Source organism: Platichthys flesus, chromosome 1 (assembly GCF_949316205.1).
Source record: "Platichthys flesus chromosome 1, fPlaFle2.1, whole genome shotgun sequence".
In the NCBI taxonomy this organism is placed as follows: domain Eukaryota; kingdom Metazoa; phylum Chordata; class Actinopteri; order Pleuronectiformes; family Pleuronectidae; genus Platichthys; species Platichthys flesus.
In genome coordinates, this window is record NC_084945.1 from 12,620,839 (window position 1) to 12,639,293 (window position 18,455).

At 41.9% G+C, this 18,455-nt stretch overlaps 1 protein-coding gene across 3 annotated transcripts in view; it reads right to left on the reverse strand.

Annotated features, from left to right (window-relative positions):
- sbf2 (SET binding factor 2) overlaps window positions 1-18,455 on the reverse strand; it is an 87,653-nt gene that overhangs the window by 50,969 nt on the left and 18,229 nt on the right. For all 3 annotated transcript variants that reach the window (XM_062385098.1, XM_062385097.1, XM_062385096.1), the window contains exon 3: window positions 5,432-5,569. In XM_062385098.1, the coding sequence (XP_062241082.1) occupies window positions 5,432-5,569 (138 nt within the window). The remainder of the gene's footprint in view (window positions 1-5,431; window positions 5,570-18,455) is intronic.

Here is an 18,455-nt window from a genome sequence, read left to right on the forward strand (position 1 = left end):
AGATCAGCATGGTTCACGAAACAAAGTTCTCGTTTTAATGTACAACAACATCCAAGTTTTAATGTAAATGACTGTGTGACATATCTGTGAAGATTCTCAGTCAACAAAATCCTGGTATTTTCCATGAAATGTGTAGCCTACACAAGCAACTGGAATTAATGGCGTTTCTTTAAAGTAGCCACTGGAACTTAATTTATCTCGTTAAAATACTGAATAATGTGTATTAATACTGACTAATGTTTAATGCAGAGCCTGATTGTTGAATTCATAATTATAGTTACCTGTAGTAAAACTGTATGTTTAATGTAAATATATTATTATATTATTATTCGTATTATATTACGAATAATTGCCTTTTTTTGTATTTATGGCCGATGCATTGGTATTAACAATATTTTTACTATCTAATATCATATTGGAATACGCCTCCAAAAATCCATATCTGTTTCGGCCTTCTATTTTGGATTTAAAACAAATTAAATCCAAATCAATTGAGTAACGGAGAAGTTCGTTGTACAATCAAAAATATCACCTTCCAAATATTCCTAAAAATGCTCTGTTGTGTCAAGAGCGGATAAACACTTTTATGAAAGTTTTAATTAATTAATCTCATTTCCCAAACAGTCCCTTTACAGTTGTTTATCCCAGTCGAGTAACTGAATGAACACAACACATTTAATACAATCACAATGAGTTTAATGAAAGATCTCCTTTGAAAGAGGCAAAAATCACAATTTAAGTAATTATAATTGTAGGCAATAATAAAAAAACATAATAAAAACATGAGTGCAGTTTAAAATCCGATTTTGAACAGACTTTAACAATTACAGATTAAAGATCAAATTAACTCTATTTTTGTTACTGTCAAACATTTTATAGACCTCTACCCCAACAATTCTATACGGGCAGCAATCTGGTTCTAAATGAGATCTAATTCTCTATTGAGAATCCCTGTGCTCTTCCGAGCACTGATTCACCGACCTCTCCACGCTCATTCCAAACTAAAGCCCTTTTCACAATCTGGTATATTTCTCCAGGCAGTGAAAACATGCCATAATTGCTTCAGTATCTCAGGACTGAGGAGCACGGGATCAAAATATCTCATTCAGATGAAGGTCACATTTCACCATTATTCTTAAGATTTGGTTCAATTATTAGACAAAATACATTCCTGCGCCGCCTGTCTGGACTCCCCTGGAATCCGGCGGCGCAGATAAGGATGTGGGTTTAGAGGCTAAAGCCTGCCCAAACACCCTCACGTTTCAAGAAGCCTCGTCAGAGCCATGAACTGATCCAGGGAGTAGTGTTTACTTTGCAGGAACAAGTCTGTATGAGGTCAAATATAGGCTCATCAAATGTTTAACACAAGACTGACAATTAAAGTAAGATGGAGCTGTGGTTGAGAAGTTAATAAAATCTAATGATTTATATATAGGTAAAATATGGTTTATACATATTTAACAGTCTGTACTGTGCCTAAAGTGACCATGTCTTGGTCTGGCCACATAACTTTACACATAATTCCACGTATCAATTTATAGAGGGTTAGGGTTGTATAAATATAGTAGCCAGAAATAAAACTTTGAAACAGGTTGTACTGACTGTAGCGATCAAAGCACAAGCGCATTACAGTTTGTCCAAATCCAAAAAGGGTTGCTGCTCAAGGTGCCTGGTTCAGATGGGTTACACTGGAAGGCTATTCTAAGATCACATTTGTGTGGTAGTAAAAGTGAACGCTTCTCTGCAGAGGAAACACTTTGACTATGCGCAGTCAGACCATCTGTCTGTGCTACGAGCTGAGCTTATGCGTGCTGCGCACCCAACTATGTGGGTGAATAAATTATTAACTTAAAATAATATTAAATACTGCGCCACTGAAATCAGACCAGCTTTTTGTGGGTCAAAAGCATAATTACTTTCCACCGCCTCAAGATAGCAATGCACCAACATCTTGACTGATCACACCACAGTTTATGATCAAAATACTTCTGGGTGCTCAGATGGTCTCAATATGGGCACTGCAAAGGAAAAGTTTTAGGCCTTTGCATTTTTTCTGCAAAGGCTTTTCTTTTGGACAACCCTAATCTTCCATAAAAGAGAGGAAGAGAGGGACTGCTTTGTGAGCGCAAAGTTAAGTCCTTGCACTCAGATCTGAGTGCACATGAGTTGATGACTGGGATTTGAGTGAGGATCAGAAAACAGCCAGTCTTCTACAATTTGTAATTCAATAAGTAATTGCAGTAATTACTCTTGTGAAATTAGCAACTTTACAGCCTACTCCAGAGCTAAAATAAACATTAAATGTGGAGTGTGTGATAAACAGTTTCAGGGTCTCACTAACAGCCTTACTAGTCCCCTAATAACGGTAAACAAAGACACAATTAAGAAAACATTAGGGCCCATAATCAAGTCTAAATCTGTTGTAAAGGACAAATCCTATGAACTCAACGGAGCAAGTGTGTGGAGACAGAAAACAGACTCAGGAATGAGGACGATACACTGGTCTAATATTAACACATTTTACAAAGCGCAGGGACAGAGTCACCAACTAGTGGCAAGCAATGACAAGCACAGTTTTGGTGAGTGATTCTAATCCCATTTCTGTCACATTAACTCTAAACCAACCATCCTGACTTAAACCACCACCAATCTTTAGGGCTTACCCTGAACCCTGTCCCTCAAGAGTCATGAGTTTAAAACCCCACTTCAGTCTACCCACTAAAATAACTCCTCAAGGTCATAGTGCCCTGACCAACCAATCATCATTGTAACCCTAACCACTCTACCTATATGCTCAAAAATACCTGTCTTGGTTTGGCAACCTAGATTTCAGACGTTGAAAATCTTGCTTAAGAAAAACACATACGACACCAAACAGAACATTTCATGAACTGAAGTGGTCATCCAATTAAAGATTTACAATTTAAACAACCCAGATATGATTTGGTATGAAGGTGATATGGGGATGAAAAGCTAATACCTGACGGGAATCAGGCAGTGCATTATGACCCTAACCCTTTTGCCTCCCCATGACAACTGCCCAGAGGAAGGAAGAGGGAATCGTCAAGATAATTTAATAGCCACTTAACTCTGGCCCAAACCCTTATCCTAGCCCTATCACAACCAAAACCCTATACTATCCTTAATCCTTGCCCAATCACAACCCTAACTATATCTCCACCATAACCCTATCATAACCCTAACTCTATTACAATCATAACCCTATCATAACCCTAATCCTTGCCCTATCATAACCCTAACCTTAAGTAGTAGGAGAAGAGTGGAGATGGAGAGAAGACAGCAAGAGATGGTAAATGTGCCACAAATCCAACTTAGTGTGTCCGGAACACTTCTGGTCAAAGTCATATGATTTCATATCTAGTTCACCAGGTATGGGGTGATGTTAGCTGTAGCAGTGGGAGAGTTGTGAGTATCGGTGATTGCAGCTGCACTGCCGGCCACGGGAAACTGATTAATCTTCTTGGCACGTTAGCGTTGCGCCAGCTTCCTGCCTTATTATATTTGTCCATACAGAGGAACTTAGCCTCTAAGATCTGAGGTTGACTGACAAAGAGGATTTTTGTTGGATTGATTTATAATGATATTGATTTTGATTTATATTGATTATGTTTTTTTAGCTCTAGCTATGAGGATAAAAGTATCACCTTCGACACAATAAAAGATGCTCTAGATTGTGTTGTTGCCATGTCAACCTGCCTCCATGTCTTCGGGGGGGGGGGGGGCAGCTTTTATGGAGGAACACTGGAGGATAGCGTGTGCTGGCTTTGATGTTGAGTTTAAGTTAGAACAGTCTTTCTGCAGAACCGTTTACACCTAACCACTGGGCTATTTCTGGTTATTTTCTTCCCCTGATGTGGCAATCTTCTAATAAATCCAACCTCCCCTGATGCTTTTGAATCAGTGTGGAAAAATGTGCCCAGTGGTTCCAACAAATGTTTGTGTAATTAAGGCCTGATTCACGCAACAAACAAAAACTGTGAAGTAACAACAAAAGGAAGCGCTACTACTACACTGTTGAGTATCAGCATTCCACCAAAGTGACTCTTACAGTTAATGAGAGCTGTCACAGATTTTTATCAGAAAACGACTGCATTTATACTGAACTTAAAACAAAATTACGCTGATCCAACAGGAATGTGATGGCAGACTGCCTTCCATATGTGAGAGGATGTGAAGTCACAGTGGGCAGGGCGACCAAAGTCATTTAAGGCCTCTAACGATGTCAAACACAATGAAACAATTAGCCTGGTATTCTGTGGGCTTTTGGCGGGGGGGGGGGAGAGAAATTAACAAGATCACTCATAAGCTCAAAAATGATCCTGTCCCAACAAACCTGTTGCAATCAATAATTTATGGGGGAGGTTTGAACATTGGTGCCGAAGCCGCCAATCTGCAATCAAACCCAATCTTGTACGCATGAGTAAATCACATGAAAGGCAGCGGAGAAGAGCACCCATCTTCTCTTTTATAACAGCATCCCCCGGCCAGCTCTCAATTTATTAGACTGGATCCACGCAGGTTTTGTTTTCTACCAATGCATCAAATTCTGGAAGACATCACACACGCGGCAGACATTCCTCAGAGTTACAAAAGTGCCAAAGACTATAAAAAAACAAAAATAAAAAAAAAGCCGAAAATGGAAAACAGAATGAAAACAATCACGAAGATATCCCCTATGGTCTCTAAGAGTCATGAGAGACACATGAGGATGAAAGTGACCTCATGCTCATCACTGAGTCCTCAGAACTGAGGATTGTCACAGGGATGAGCTTAAGTGACCCTTATAAAGAGGATGAGGAGGATGTGATGCACAGATGTCTGATGGAGGGACAAGGTGATTCCACTTATCACAAGGCTAGCATGGTGGCAGAGTGGTTTGCACTGCTGCCTCACACATAAGCTACAGCTTCTTGTGACCTTCAAATACAAATTCATTCATTCAAATCAATACAACTAGAATGGGCCTCAGTTGAGCTAGTACCTCTTCAAGCCCCTTAAAGTAAATCAAGATGCATTAATTTGCAGAGACGGTCCCCCCTTTTCCATCAAGAATGAACTATTCCCTGGGAAAAGTGGTGGAATGTTGAAGATGTCCTGTTTCGCAATGTTAAATAAAGTTATAAAACCCAAAAAATCCCTAGTTTACGCCCCTCTGCCAAAATCAGAAATTCTTTCTTGGTCCATGTCACATCTCTTCACCAGGTTTCCTAGAAATCTTTCTGGTAGTTTTTGAGTAGTCCTGCAGACAAATAATTAAACCCACTGACAAGAACAAAACCTCTTTGGGGGAAGAAATGAAAAGGGCCTTAAAACAGAGATTTTAAAGGACAGTTCAGTCGTAGCATGTGCCCGACCCCCCCCCCCACCACCACCCCTTGAGCGTGTGTGTGCGTATGCGTTGCAGTCGTACCTGCAGGTTGACCTCAGCCTCGTAGAAAGTGAGGCAGGAGCAGAAGTGTCGATCTGACTCGATGTCTGTCAGCACAACTGTGAAGAAGGTGGGTGCTTTCCGATCCCTGGAGAGCCTCCAACCTCCAGGCTGGCAGAACTGAAAAGATGTTAGATAAAATATCATTACATGAGCCCAGCACATACGACAATTCACCCACACAGTCTGATATATAAAGTTATAATATATGTTTCAGTGGCTGAAGAAGCAACAGCAAAATCGGCTCATTTATGCAGAGAGCTGACCTCAGAGACAAACATTTGTTTGTGTCTGTTGACATGTTGCAGTTGTAGTTATGTTTTGGACACTGTCGGCTGGCGACCTATTCAAACCTTAAATGGACAGGGCAGGAGCATATTCCAGTAGGTAGTTTAATCCTAATACCCCTGCAGAGAGCTGAGACAGGATGTCCTGTTTGAGTCCAGCAGTCACGTCTGCAGAGCGGGAAGTGGCATGTTCAGCAGACCAACATGCACGTCAACAATTTTAAATAAGACGGAAGATGTAAAAATACCAGCAAGTCCAGGAATTAGGCAAATACCAGCTGAAATATTGTTTAAAATGTTGCCGTCAATTGGATTTCATTAGTCACCAATTAAGAAAAGGATATTGAAATAAAAGTGAAATGAACCATGTAAACAATCTATTGTTCAAATTCGAACTATCTGGATTACAGATTTGATCGGAGACTTTTTGGCTTGGCTTTGGACGCATATTCTTCCAAGTTCTTCCAAAATATTCCTGGCAAAACTTCTTATTTATTTTTCCAACATCACGTTTATTGGGGACAATTTTTTCGATGGAACTCCAAACCCAGCAATATTTTATCAAATTGTGGACACAGAGGACGAGAGAGGCTGTCCTCATCATAAAAAGCCTCTTTAACAGGTTTTCATGTCTCAAAGCAGCAGTGTGAGTCATCACCAGTCCTGACAAATAACATCTGCGAGCGCAGAATAAAAACCAGCTTCTCCTGATAAAGTGTTTTGTTCGACATATAAAGTTTATCAGTAAAATGATTCTAGATGGAGATTTTAGTTTCACATATTTTGTCAAGATTGACAAATATGTTGCCTTCACATAAGCAAGCCAGTTGTACAAATCAATAAAATATACAAGCATGAAGAACCATGATAAACTATCATGTCAAAGCACCAAAACTAAGCAATTTATTATGAAGGAATTGATAAATGTTCATTTGAACATGAGAGTGACAGAGGGCCAAAATATGTGATGCCGGCAGGCATTAAGTCAGAGTGGACTGTTTGTGTCTGGTCTCTCTGTTTTTGCTGGAGGCCCAACTGGCCTGGCTCTGAAAACATTGTTTAGACTGCTCCTCGGGGGTTACACAAGGGATTACTGGACACATGGAGGAAGAGGAGAGGGCCGGCTAAAATGAGGGGCGAGTGAGGGCAAAAACAGATGGATTGATGGACAGATGGATCTGTGTACAGCCAAAGAAAAATATACTGGCAAGGTAACTTCTCTGTGGCAGGAGAAGAAGAGGAGGAGGAGTAGACACAGACAGGGAGAGAGAGAGAGAGAAAGGGGGGCGGTGGAGACGAGGACAGGGGAGGAGAGGAAATGGGGTAGGAAGGATTTGGCTTGTTCGACCTGGAAGATTGGACCAGGACGCCACCATCTTCCAGCAGATACAATAGCTCACAGGAAATCTGTTAAGCCTGCCTTGTGTGTGTGTGTGTGTGTGTGTGTGTGTGTGTGTGTGTGAATGTGTGTATGTGTATGTGAACGTGTGCATGTGTGTGTGTGTGGCCAGACAGAAGCCAAGGACAAGTCAGGATAACTGTGATCCTGTCATAAACTATTCCAGCTATGCCATTCATTGTTGTCGAAAAGAGTTAAACACAATTGGGAAGATCAGAGAAGATCACAGCTGATATAGCAAGTGTGTGTGTCCATTGTACTGTATGTATGTGCATGCATGAGACATAACTATACAGGCGAGCAGGTTGCAGAGAGCATGTGGAAGCGCGATGATGTGAAGACGACAGTAAATCAGTGCTTTACTTCATTACAACTTATGGACATCATCATCTAGTTTAAATGTTTGATGTAATAACAATGTTACAAATGGAGTAAATTAACGGAAAAAAAGAGGCAAAAATTTGATCAAATTTTTCCATATTTCCTCCCTTCTCGCCTTTTTATGTAACTCAAGCTTCAAAAATATTGTATCTGCGTATGACTCCTAGGATTTTCAGCGTCATCTGAGCATGCATCCCAGACAAATATGTTTACATCTAGGGCTTGCTGTTTACTTGTGAATAAACTATTTGAATCAGGTTGAGAGTCTCGATGGTTTCAGAAATCTGTCCTGCATTTCTGGAACCTTTGCAAAAAGCCCAGAAACATCTGCTGGGGCTGCACTGCTTTCCACTAATGTTGTTTATCATTTTAGATTTAACTATGCACAACCGTAAGTAAACAGAGATAATATGTTCATGCTATTGTTTAAAACTCTGGCATGAAAGAGTTGTCCAGTTCAATTCAACACACACACACACACACACACACACACACACACACACACACACACACACACACACACACACACACACACACACACACACACACACACACACACACACACACACACACACACACACACACACACACACACACACACACACACACACACACACACAGTAGAGCACTGACTGACTGCATCAAACACGAGATGTGCTGTACGTTCAGCTATAGAAATCCACCACACAGGAACAGGTGCGAGGATCACTGTATAACATTAGCCTTAATAAAGCCCACACACCATGCAAACACGCACGCACACAAAAGGACATCTATTCCAAAATTAGACCCTAGTCAAGTGACAAAGGAACTCGGGGACACACTCGCTGTATTGATGTCAAAGAGGAAACTGCTGCCCTGCGGCTAAATCTTCTGCATCACATGTAGTGCTCCCTGGCAGGACCAGCTCCCTCCACCACCACTTCACAGTTCACCTACTCATTCAGTGACACTGGATCTTCAGTCTGACCTGCAAAGCATCGTCCCAGCAGAGTGCTGCACCAATGAAAACACAACATCACACAGGGGCTCTGCCTAATCAGGACAGGGTTGCATTCTTATTCGGTGACGAGGCATTAATCCCTGGTCACACCAGTGCAGGCTGGATATATAACTGGCCGCAGCAGCCATGACTAAAGATGACTCAGGACAAAGAGATGTAGAGGACAGTATCTGTGTTCAGAGTCAGCGTTATTTTTCTCTGGTCTGACACAGCTCAAAACAAGATAGGAAACAGATTTAAGGAGGTTTTACTATGACCCTAACATTTAAGATCCCTGTACTTGGGAGGAAATACAAACAGCCTTGAGGGGTCATAAAACCTCTAAAGCTTTCCCGTTGCGACAAATGAGCTCAATCCTATAATCCTTCCAGAGAAGGATTTATTTCATAATTTGGAGTTTCAAACCCAAAATGAAATCAAGCAAGTTCTTCGTGCAAAGACTAAGCTCTGGCATCATTTAGGATGACCTAAGCTGAATGAGGAAATATCACTAAGAAAAGAAATGACATACAACGTAAACATTATAACAATTGAAACACTTAAAAATAAATTTAAAATTAGTAACACGCTGCCAGATAATCTCAAATCTTGGATCAGGTGTTAAGGCAAGGATGTGAAAAAGAAATCAACAGATATAATCATAATCATCATCCTTTCGGACAATGCTTGAAGTAACTATCAATGCAATGTGGTCAGAAAAACTTCAACAACAGATGTGCGCTACACCGTGTACTTCCATTAGGGTCTTCCTCACTCTTTCCCCTTGCACATGGAAGAGACACATGCCAGGAAGACAACACAATGACGGAAAGTGAAGTGCAAGGTGTCAGGGGCCAGAGCGGGCCAGGCCGGGGGGGTGAGAAGGTCAACGGCGTGTTGCCTGCCGAGCGCTCCCCACTTAATCAGGTCTTGCAGGATGAGCGTTGGACAAAACAAGCAGAGACGGCTGCTCCGGCCGAGCGGTTTGGCGCACAAACATGTGTCTCATCTGTCTCCTTCACTCAAGGCTAGCGTGATGAGTGCAAGAAACAATGCTGTCAACAAAATGACCGTAATAGCGCCCTTATCCAAACACCACTTAGTGGTCGCAGAGAATTAATTTCTGCGCCAAAGCTTATAGCTCCATCACTAGGAGCTGCGGCAACTGAGGTGGCATCTCCTACCCTCCATTTCCATTCTTCAACTTAGTCCCCCCACCCTGTCCCCAACACTCCTGGTTTCCCTTTACTGATATGTTATGCAATACAGGACGCATATGGTTCATTTTAGGCTTCGGTATTTTTAGACGACCATGATGAACCACAGAAAATAGAAAAATGTCTAGTCAGGCAGGACAGGAAGAGTCATCTAGCAGAGATTAGAAACAGCGCTGTACACAACATTTCAAGCTTCATAAATGCCATATGTGTAGGAAACCTAACACTAGAAAAAGAGCCTACTACGATGTGTATTTTTAGCCCAAATGTAAAGTCCAACAAGCCTGCTGAATTTCCACAACATCCCTCGGGAAGATTTGTTCACTCCGGGGTGAATACTTAGTCTATTTCAAAACACAGCATAAATTCAAACCACAACCCGTTCACCACATGCAACTTGAAAACAGAGATGCATAAATAAAAAAAGCACCCTTTGGAGAATTGGACATTCCTACGATCAAAATCAATCTGCTGTCAGATCACTTCTACTTGCTCTCCCAAGTTCACGCCTGGAGCTAAACCTGAAGCATCTGTGTGACGCTCAGGCCAGGCGAGGAGTCCCAAACAATAAATGGATTTTATGATGTGTGGGTTTTTGTCAAGATTAGGTTAACAAACACTACATCATCCAAGGATTAATGATTTGAATCATAGTTCAGGGAAAGGTCTGCGGTAAAATACATTCAGGACAAAAAATTCCCTAAATGAATCCAAGGAAAATCCCTGGATTTTCCCATCACTGGTTGATACCAGGTTCTAGTAGTAAAATTGATATTGAAACCACTTGAACAACAAGCAAAATGCAATAAATAACCACAAAGCTGTGATGAAATGTGTCAAAACTGAAGCAAGAACAGCGGTAAAATCAACTGTGTAAAGCTTGTGGCATTTCTGCTTAAACCATCAATGACTTAAAGAAGGAGTTGCTCTGTCATGTCTGGGCAGGCCTGCTTGTGCTGCTCAGTTTATCACAGGCTGACGTTGTGTTAGCACACTGTGGTTTTTAGACAAGAATACAATTTATGTCGAAGCCGTGTCATAACCAAAGAGTTTCGCAATTCATGTGAGCCGTCTCGTATCGAACAGAAGTCTGGCTCCAGACGGCACTTGGCTCTGCACAGTCAACAATTGTTAACTTAGCCATTGTCACGTATTTATACGTGACAATGACTGTATGCGTACAGCACATATTATGTTGAATGTAGAGAAGCAGACGTTATTTAAAGCTGCAACACTGGTGACATATTAAAGAACTAAAATCTAACTTACATGTGACAAACACCAGAGGATAATAAACATTTCTGATTTTGGTATTTGCAGAAGCCATGGTCCAAAAACCACAACATCCAAAAAAACTGTCCTGCCGGGGATCCACCTGGTCTTAACATAAACATTTAAAGGAGGGGGAAGTGAAAGATGGAGACTTTCCCTGAATATTCACAGTTTTCTTGACATAAACATCTGCTAAACAAAGGATTAGGCCTCATCAGAATTCAAAGAGGTGATGTCATGAAGGACCAAAGAAGACGTCTTTTATTACAAATGCACCTAAATACCTGAGTAAAGTTATTACACCAGTGACTTTTACTTGTGTTGGTCTTCTTGGCAGCCAGCGTATGAGGAATATAATTGTTGTCCTCCCCTTCAGTGCAACTTCAAAATTAAACTGAAGTATCAACCTGGTACGTGCCCTTTTGCTCCGCATATAGAGCCGTGATGTCTCTGCAGGATCCTGCTACAGTTCAACCTCTGGCCTCCAAACCTAGACTGCCTGCAGCTACGCATTTGACCCTCAAGAACCTCTCTCAAATCTGCATGACTGTGACCAGGCCATGGATCTGAACTACATAAATAATGTAGTATGAAGCACAGTAAAGGCATACACTCAACATTACAAGTGAATGTGGAAATGGGCAGTGTAGCCAATAGTGAAAGTGACACGACTGTAGGACATGAGGAAGAAACTTATATAATCACGGAACATTTTGAGGAGAGACTTTGAGAGTTGGACCACTGCCGCTCTCGACGTGGCCACTTTTGCCTCCTCCTCATGAGGTGCATTATCAGAACCTCCTCCACCATCACCATGCTTGTGGTCGACTCTCTACTGGTTGTATTGCTTAACAGCCATTTCAATGTAAAGGATGGATAGCAGTTGCCTAAGGTGGAACCTGAAGTTATGTCCAGACTGAATGCAAACTCCTTACATCTCTGAATGATCCATGTTGTGCATTCCTGTCTGCAACGGTATATTTTTCTAACCACTAGGGGCGCCAGAGCTGCAACGCACGACTGTTATTTTTCTTCATTCAGTTTGGGTCAACATCAAATTGCTCCCCCCCCTATAGTTACCTGCATCAGCTGCGAATATGTAAACATGGCTGGTTTTTCCTTCAACTGTAAAAAGTAAACACGAGACATGAAAACACACCTCTGGGCTCATGGAGTGATGAATGAAAGAGCAGGATAAACAGCTTTGTCCTGAGGTTGTATATTGGTACAATGGCTGTCCTGCGTTTGACTGCTGAGCCCCGGCCTTTGGAGCACTGTAAGATAATGGCTGATAATGACCTGGCTGTGGAACAGGTGCTTCCTCCAGCGCCTTGTGGGAGCTCTGGCAAAGTTATTCACTGCGGGCCTGAGTCTCACTTCTGCCCATAATAAGTTCAGTTGAAACCACAACAAGTTTTGTTCCTCCTCTGAGTAAACACTGATGTAGCGTGGAGAGTAAATGAGAATATGTTCAGTATGTGACATACGTGATGAGGAACACAGAAGGGGCTGACAAGTTTCTATCTCCATCATAATGAATATGTTAATATGAGACTTCCTGCTCATGAAACCACATGCTACACCCACTGGAGAGGGTGACGTGTCGAAACCAGCGACTTTATCTCACCAAGTATTTCTCTGAACAGCTGAAATCTGAAAATTACGAAAGTGAAAGATTATTATCCCGGAATTTCTCACAGCTGCGTGGATAATACACAGGAGGAGACAGCTCTCAGAGTAGAGAAGAAAAAAATAATACTGTGCACACTAATGCTATCACTAGTGGGAACACTTGGCACCTGGCCACAGGAGCTCCACATACTGTGCTGTACAAAAACAACAACAAGGGGAGGTGGTCTGTGAAGTATCTTGAACGTGTCCTCACATCCCCTCTCACCGGTCCTCCAAGTGCTCATACATATGTGAATGCAATTCAAGCATTTTTATGAATGACTACTTAGAGTCCATAGCACATTTGTAGCTCATGATCGAAGAAACGCAGATGTCCCTTTGCTTCTCCTACAGTGATGTATTAATTTTTCCACCGTGGTATACATTTTCTATTAGTTCCAGGTGGTTTATTGGTACCACCAATTCTCCTTCATAGATCAAATGTGTAAAAATCTTAAGTTGTTGGATGAGTTGTTGTACGGATTAAAAATGGTCCCTACTGAAGTTTTATCTAAAATGATATAAGAAACAAGACATCAGTATAAATGAATACAGCAACACCAATACCAGGGTCCAGAATTAGTACCCGCTACTCACCAAATGGGAGTAAAATGTCATCCCTACAACAGATAAAGCATGCTGACTATATTTAGCAATTTCACCACATGATTGTGTAACCCTAACCCAAGGGGAAAATATAATGATGGCAGATTGACCAAAACCAGGGCACCACAGTGATGTGGTAGTTAGCCCTTACAGCAAGAAGGTTCCTGGTTACAATCCTGGTTTGGCCAGGGTTTTCAGGCTTCTGCAGTCCAAAGACATGCAGATTGGGGTTTTGGTGATTGGAGTCATCAAATCGATTGAATGTGTGAATGTGTGAATGTGAATACATATGTGAATGTTGACCCCTGCGATATGCTGGTTACCAGTCCAGGAAGTGCCCCGCCTCTCGCCTAATGTCAGCTGGGATTTACTCTAGATCTCCCCACAACCCTCAAAGAATCAGCTGTAAAGATAATGAATGGATGGATGGACCAAAAACTTTGACTTGAAAGCATTCAAATCATAAAATCTAAAATGCACTCCGTCTGCGGATAACATAGTTTTTCTCTAAAGAACCACAGCGACATCAGCACTTTGAAAGCACAGCTGGATATGTACAGTGTGTTCATGATTCAACACAAACACACCTTGTTGCAGACTGTGTTTGAGTGTAGCCATACCTGTGGTTTCATAGCGGTAAACGTGAACATGAGGATAAGACTAAAGGCCTCCAGGAGCCCTGTTGCTCCATAAACCCAGAGAGACTAACAGGGTTTGACAACAGACCAACGCTACCCTCCTTTCAGCCCCAAACTCTTACTAGTAGAGCTGTCGACGAATAACAGTAATGTAATGTATTACTGCACAATGTTATTATGCTGTCAGCAGCTAAGACTGTTCCAAAGAATCTGACAATTTTTCCCCCGCTGCCCGAGTCAATACCCGAATGTCTTCTTAAGTGAAACTCAGCAGGCTCAGCACACAGCCGTTTGGGCCAGATCACTGCTCCGCCAGCACAAGACGGAACCATTACAGCAGGACTTTTTGGGGGGATTTGGCAAGTCTTGTTTTAGTGCCTCAACACTGAGGAAACCACCTGAAACTAGACATATAAACATCTGCATACAGCCGGCAGTACTGGGATTTATTTCTAAATTAAAGGTAAATAAACGGGTCTCCAAGGATCTCATAAAATCTCCTCTGGCAGAAATAGAGGAACTACATATACAGTGTATGGAGGCAATTAGCAGTGGGGATTGCTGCAGCTATAAGAATGTAGGTGTAAGAATGAGAGCTATGTCACCAGGGTCTTGCCCTGGTATCAGCAGCAGTCAGCATTTTCTATACCAGCAACAGTGGAATTCACCAGTAGCCAGAGGGAGGAATGTTAGGAGGCAGCCAGCTTTTTAAACGGGAAGTAGGAAATGTACAGGAGGGCTGAGGTATCCCAAAACATTGCTCTTTCAACTGTTCCTCTGGCTCCTGGCACCATTTCACAACTGCACGTATGTCTGGGTGAACATAGAGTTGTTAGTGTCTTTTTTTTTTTTCAATTTGTGTGGCCGTACTTAACATGCCTGTTTGGAATGGGCTGTATTCTTGGCCTGTGGTAACGCTGGTTGCATCTTTCTGAAACTGTACGTAGTAATTGAGCCGCAGCAAGTAAAGAGAGACTCCAGGAGTAAGTCAACAGAACCTTGATGCCGCGCCGCCGCTGCTGCAGAAAGAGCTTTTCACCAAGTTCAGTGAAGCTCGCCTTGATATGCAGAACCTCAAACTAGAAAATCAGTTGTTATTGTTGTGATTGCGCTGTTGTCATGATCAACCAAGTCCATTAAGTTGATGAGTCCTAGCGCTGCCACAGAACGTTAGTCACCTGTTTATTCAAAGCTTCCAAACCGCACCAAAATTTCGACACTGCATCTCCCTGGGACCTACACAATACACATGCCATGTGCGTACACAATAAGGTGAACGGTTCTCAAGATATGCGAGCCACATACACACAGACAGACAGACAGACAGACAGACAGACAGACAGACACACAGAAACACAGACACACAGACAGAGATGTTTTTGAATAGTTACAATGATTGGTAGTTTTCTATTTCTAACTCAATCCCTTTGGTCTATCAGGAGGAGAACAATTAAATTAAAAGTGTCTGTGACTGAATAACGAGGGAAATCACACTTTGTTACTATTACGAAAATAGATATATAAACAAGAAACCACTGAGACTTAAAGGTTTTACTGTATTTCATGTTAAAGTTCTGAGTGTGTGCACTCTCCAGCGTGCCGCGGCTTGATTTCATCCTGTGTATTCCCATTTCCTGGTGAGCTCACAGCACTTTTCAGCCTGGAAAGTCCTGCCTGCTTGACAGCCTCAGCTTTGTTTCCTGATGTGTTTAGCTTCACTGGCACACGGAGCATTGATTACTCATGTGTGGATCTTCCTGACAAACACATGATCCCATTCTCCCCCCCACCCCGGCTGGAACAGCATCCTGCCATGTGGAATGCACTGTTTAATTTTTCTCGCATAGTTTTTACAAACAGCGGGAGACCGACGTGCAGCGCGACATGTCAGGTTTATGGTCACTTGAGTGAGTCCATCAAGTGATACATCTCGGATGCATTCTTTCATCTCCTTATGGTTTGGCCCGGAGCCTGAAAGTGAGTAATCGAGGCTGTTGATTGTGAGCAATGCAGTTAAGCCTTGTCATGATTTGCTGCCCAGAGAACAAGGCCAGATGAGTGACTCTTCACAGCAATGAGCATGTTTCTTTTCTCCAGTGAACTGAACCTGACCTAAGCCAAGGGGTTCAGGTCAAACTGGAGTCAGGTCTTCAACTGGAGCAGACAATTTATTTTAGTGAAACATTATGTATAAAGACGCCTCTTTTAAAAATGTTCTTCCAACTTTTCCACCTTGGCAGTCAACTATCCACATGACACCAACAGTTCACACATTTTCTGAACAAATCAAGCGCCCTTACTGGAAGCGCGAGGCACGTTCCTCACTGCAGCAGGAATTTGGGGAAATGGGAGGAGTTCCAGAAGTTGGAGTAACAACAGAAACAAAACCAGCGTTTACAGTTTGGTCAAGTAAGGACAGTTCCTTCATCTGAGGAAGTTGAGCCCCAAGAGGACATTTCACTATTTGTATGTGTACACATTACTGCTGGGAGAAAAAAAACCTAGGGATATAAAGAGGGATCATGTATGCAGCATCTGTGTCTATGATGCAGCTTTCATAATGATGCTGAAGTATATTAAAATCTATGTATTTACTACATGTTTAAAGTCTAATACAGACAGAACAATCTCTTCTGAGGGTTGAGTTACTCAGCCAAGCATTTTGAGCTTGAGGAAGCTTCTCCCTGTGATAAATTACATTATTATTTCTCAAAATCAAAACGTATTGACAGTAGAACATACAGTGCTGCACCTCTCTGACTGATCTCTGACCTCTTGCCACTGATAAAAGTTTTTCCGATGAAACTGTTCTTGCAGTTTGTGATGATCCAACACCTTATTATTTCCAATCATCTGTATCCCTGCACTAGTACATGGCATCAATATATTTTCCAACTGATGACAAAAATCCCAAACAAAATCAAACTATATTTGACTTTTTTCACAAAAGCTGCCTTGCACATGACAAATACAAACACTGCAAATAAAATCTCTTTCACTCAGTAACAATTATGAGTACAAGTATAAATCGGAGTTAGCAAAGGGACAGAAAAGCAAATGACCGACATGGTATGCGGTCAGGGAAACCGCTCTGCGTGCTTCGCTGACAGAGTGGAACAGAAAACCCACATCACATCATGTGTGTTGGACTCGACCAATACAGGACGACTATTGTTCGGCGCTGCAGCATCTCACCCACAGCCACACCATGTGGGACTACGTAGAGATGCAGCGGTCTGTATATTAGGGTAAAACTCCCACTGTTTTTACTGCTAAATGCCACAAGCCTTTAAAAGGTAAGGTGAGGAGAGGTCACCTGCAGACCTTGAAAACAAACGGAGAGATAGTCGAGGAGGGACAACGTGTGACAAACGGAAGGTCAAGGCTTTTGAATCAACAACTCCCTGCATGATGTTTCAGCTGCTGCTTCAAACTGCTGACCAAGGTGGTTTCAAAAAATGTCTGACCCAGATAAGCACGTTCATTTATAAGTATTCGGTGTCCAAAAGGCAATAAAATAAAAAATGTAGCTGATTATTGCATACACCAATTCAAGTAATTATAGCTCTAAGCAACCTTTAACACAGTTGGACTCAAATTGGAAAAGTTGCCAAGTGGATATTAAATATCAAGTTGCAGTAAATAATTGTTTCTATTCATAAATTAGTTTTTAAATGATCATTGAAAATTCCTAAAAATAAGTATTGTGTAAAGAATAACAATATTTGACAAGATAAATAAAGTCTCAAAATGTTTATATAATTATCATTCGATCAGCTGATAAATTCATGAAGAGATTCTCCTCTTTGAGCTGCAGTAAAGATGGACGTCCTCGTTCTGTACACTTGTGCCTGAGTTTTTAACACAGAGTCGATTGTGCTGCATCACCTCAAACCCGATTTGCTCATTGTTTTGACTGATCTGGGCCTACGTAACCAAAGGAGACATTTTGTTTTCCTGCGGGGAAACTTTACCTCAGAGGAGACAGCAGGAATGAGAGTGTTGACAGAACTCTGTCTGCAGGCTGCATGTAATGGACTGACCCTCACTACCACACTGAACTTTGTGGGGCTTTGAAATGTGTTTGACCTCTCAGGTATTGTTGTCAAGACATCTCTCTACACCCAACACAGACGCACAAGCAAGCTAACACACACAAACACACAGGTATACCGACTGAAGGTCAAGGCAGGTAAAAACAAGCCATCCTTAAATAGGAGCCCCTACTGAGCCACATTTTGTCTGGATGTCTGTTCCTGACAGACTGACCGACCGGGACCGAGTGATGACGTCACAACCTAGGTCGGCTTGATACTTACCTTAAGTACCAGAGTCACTGTAACGTTAATTCATGTGATTTATTTTGAATATATATAAAGTCGAAATCAGGGGCTGGGGCAGGGGTTGGGTTGGTGACCATTTTGAAACCGGTCAGTCTTGACTCAACAGACACCCCTATATGGTTTCAACTGTGAGTGACTCCTCTCGTCTGTTGGCCATTTTTCATTTATTCAACGTGAGTGCCATGCATGATGGTACAAACTGTTTGGTTG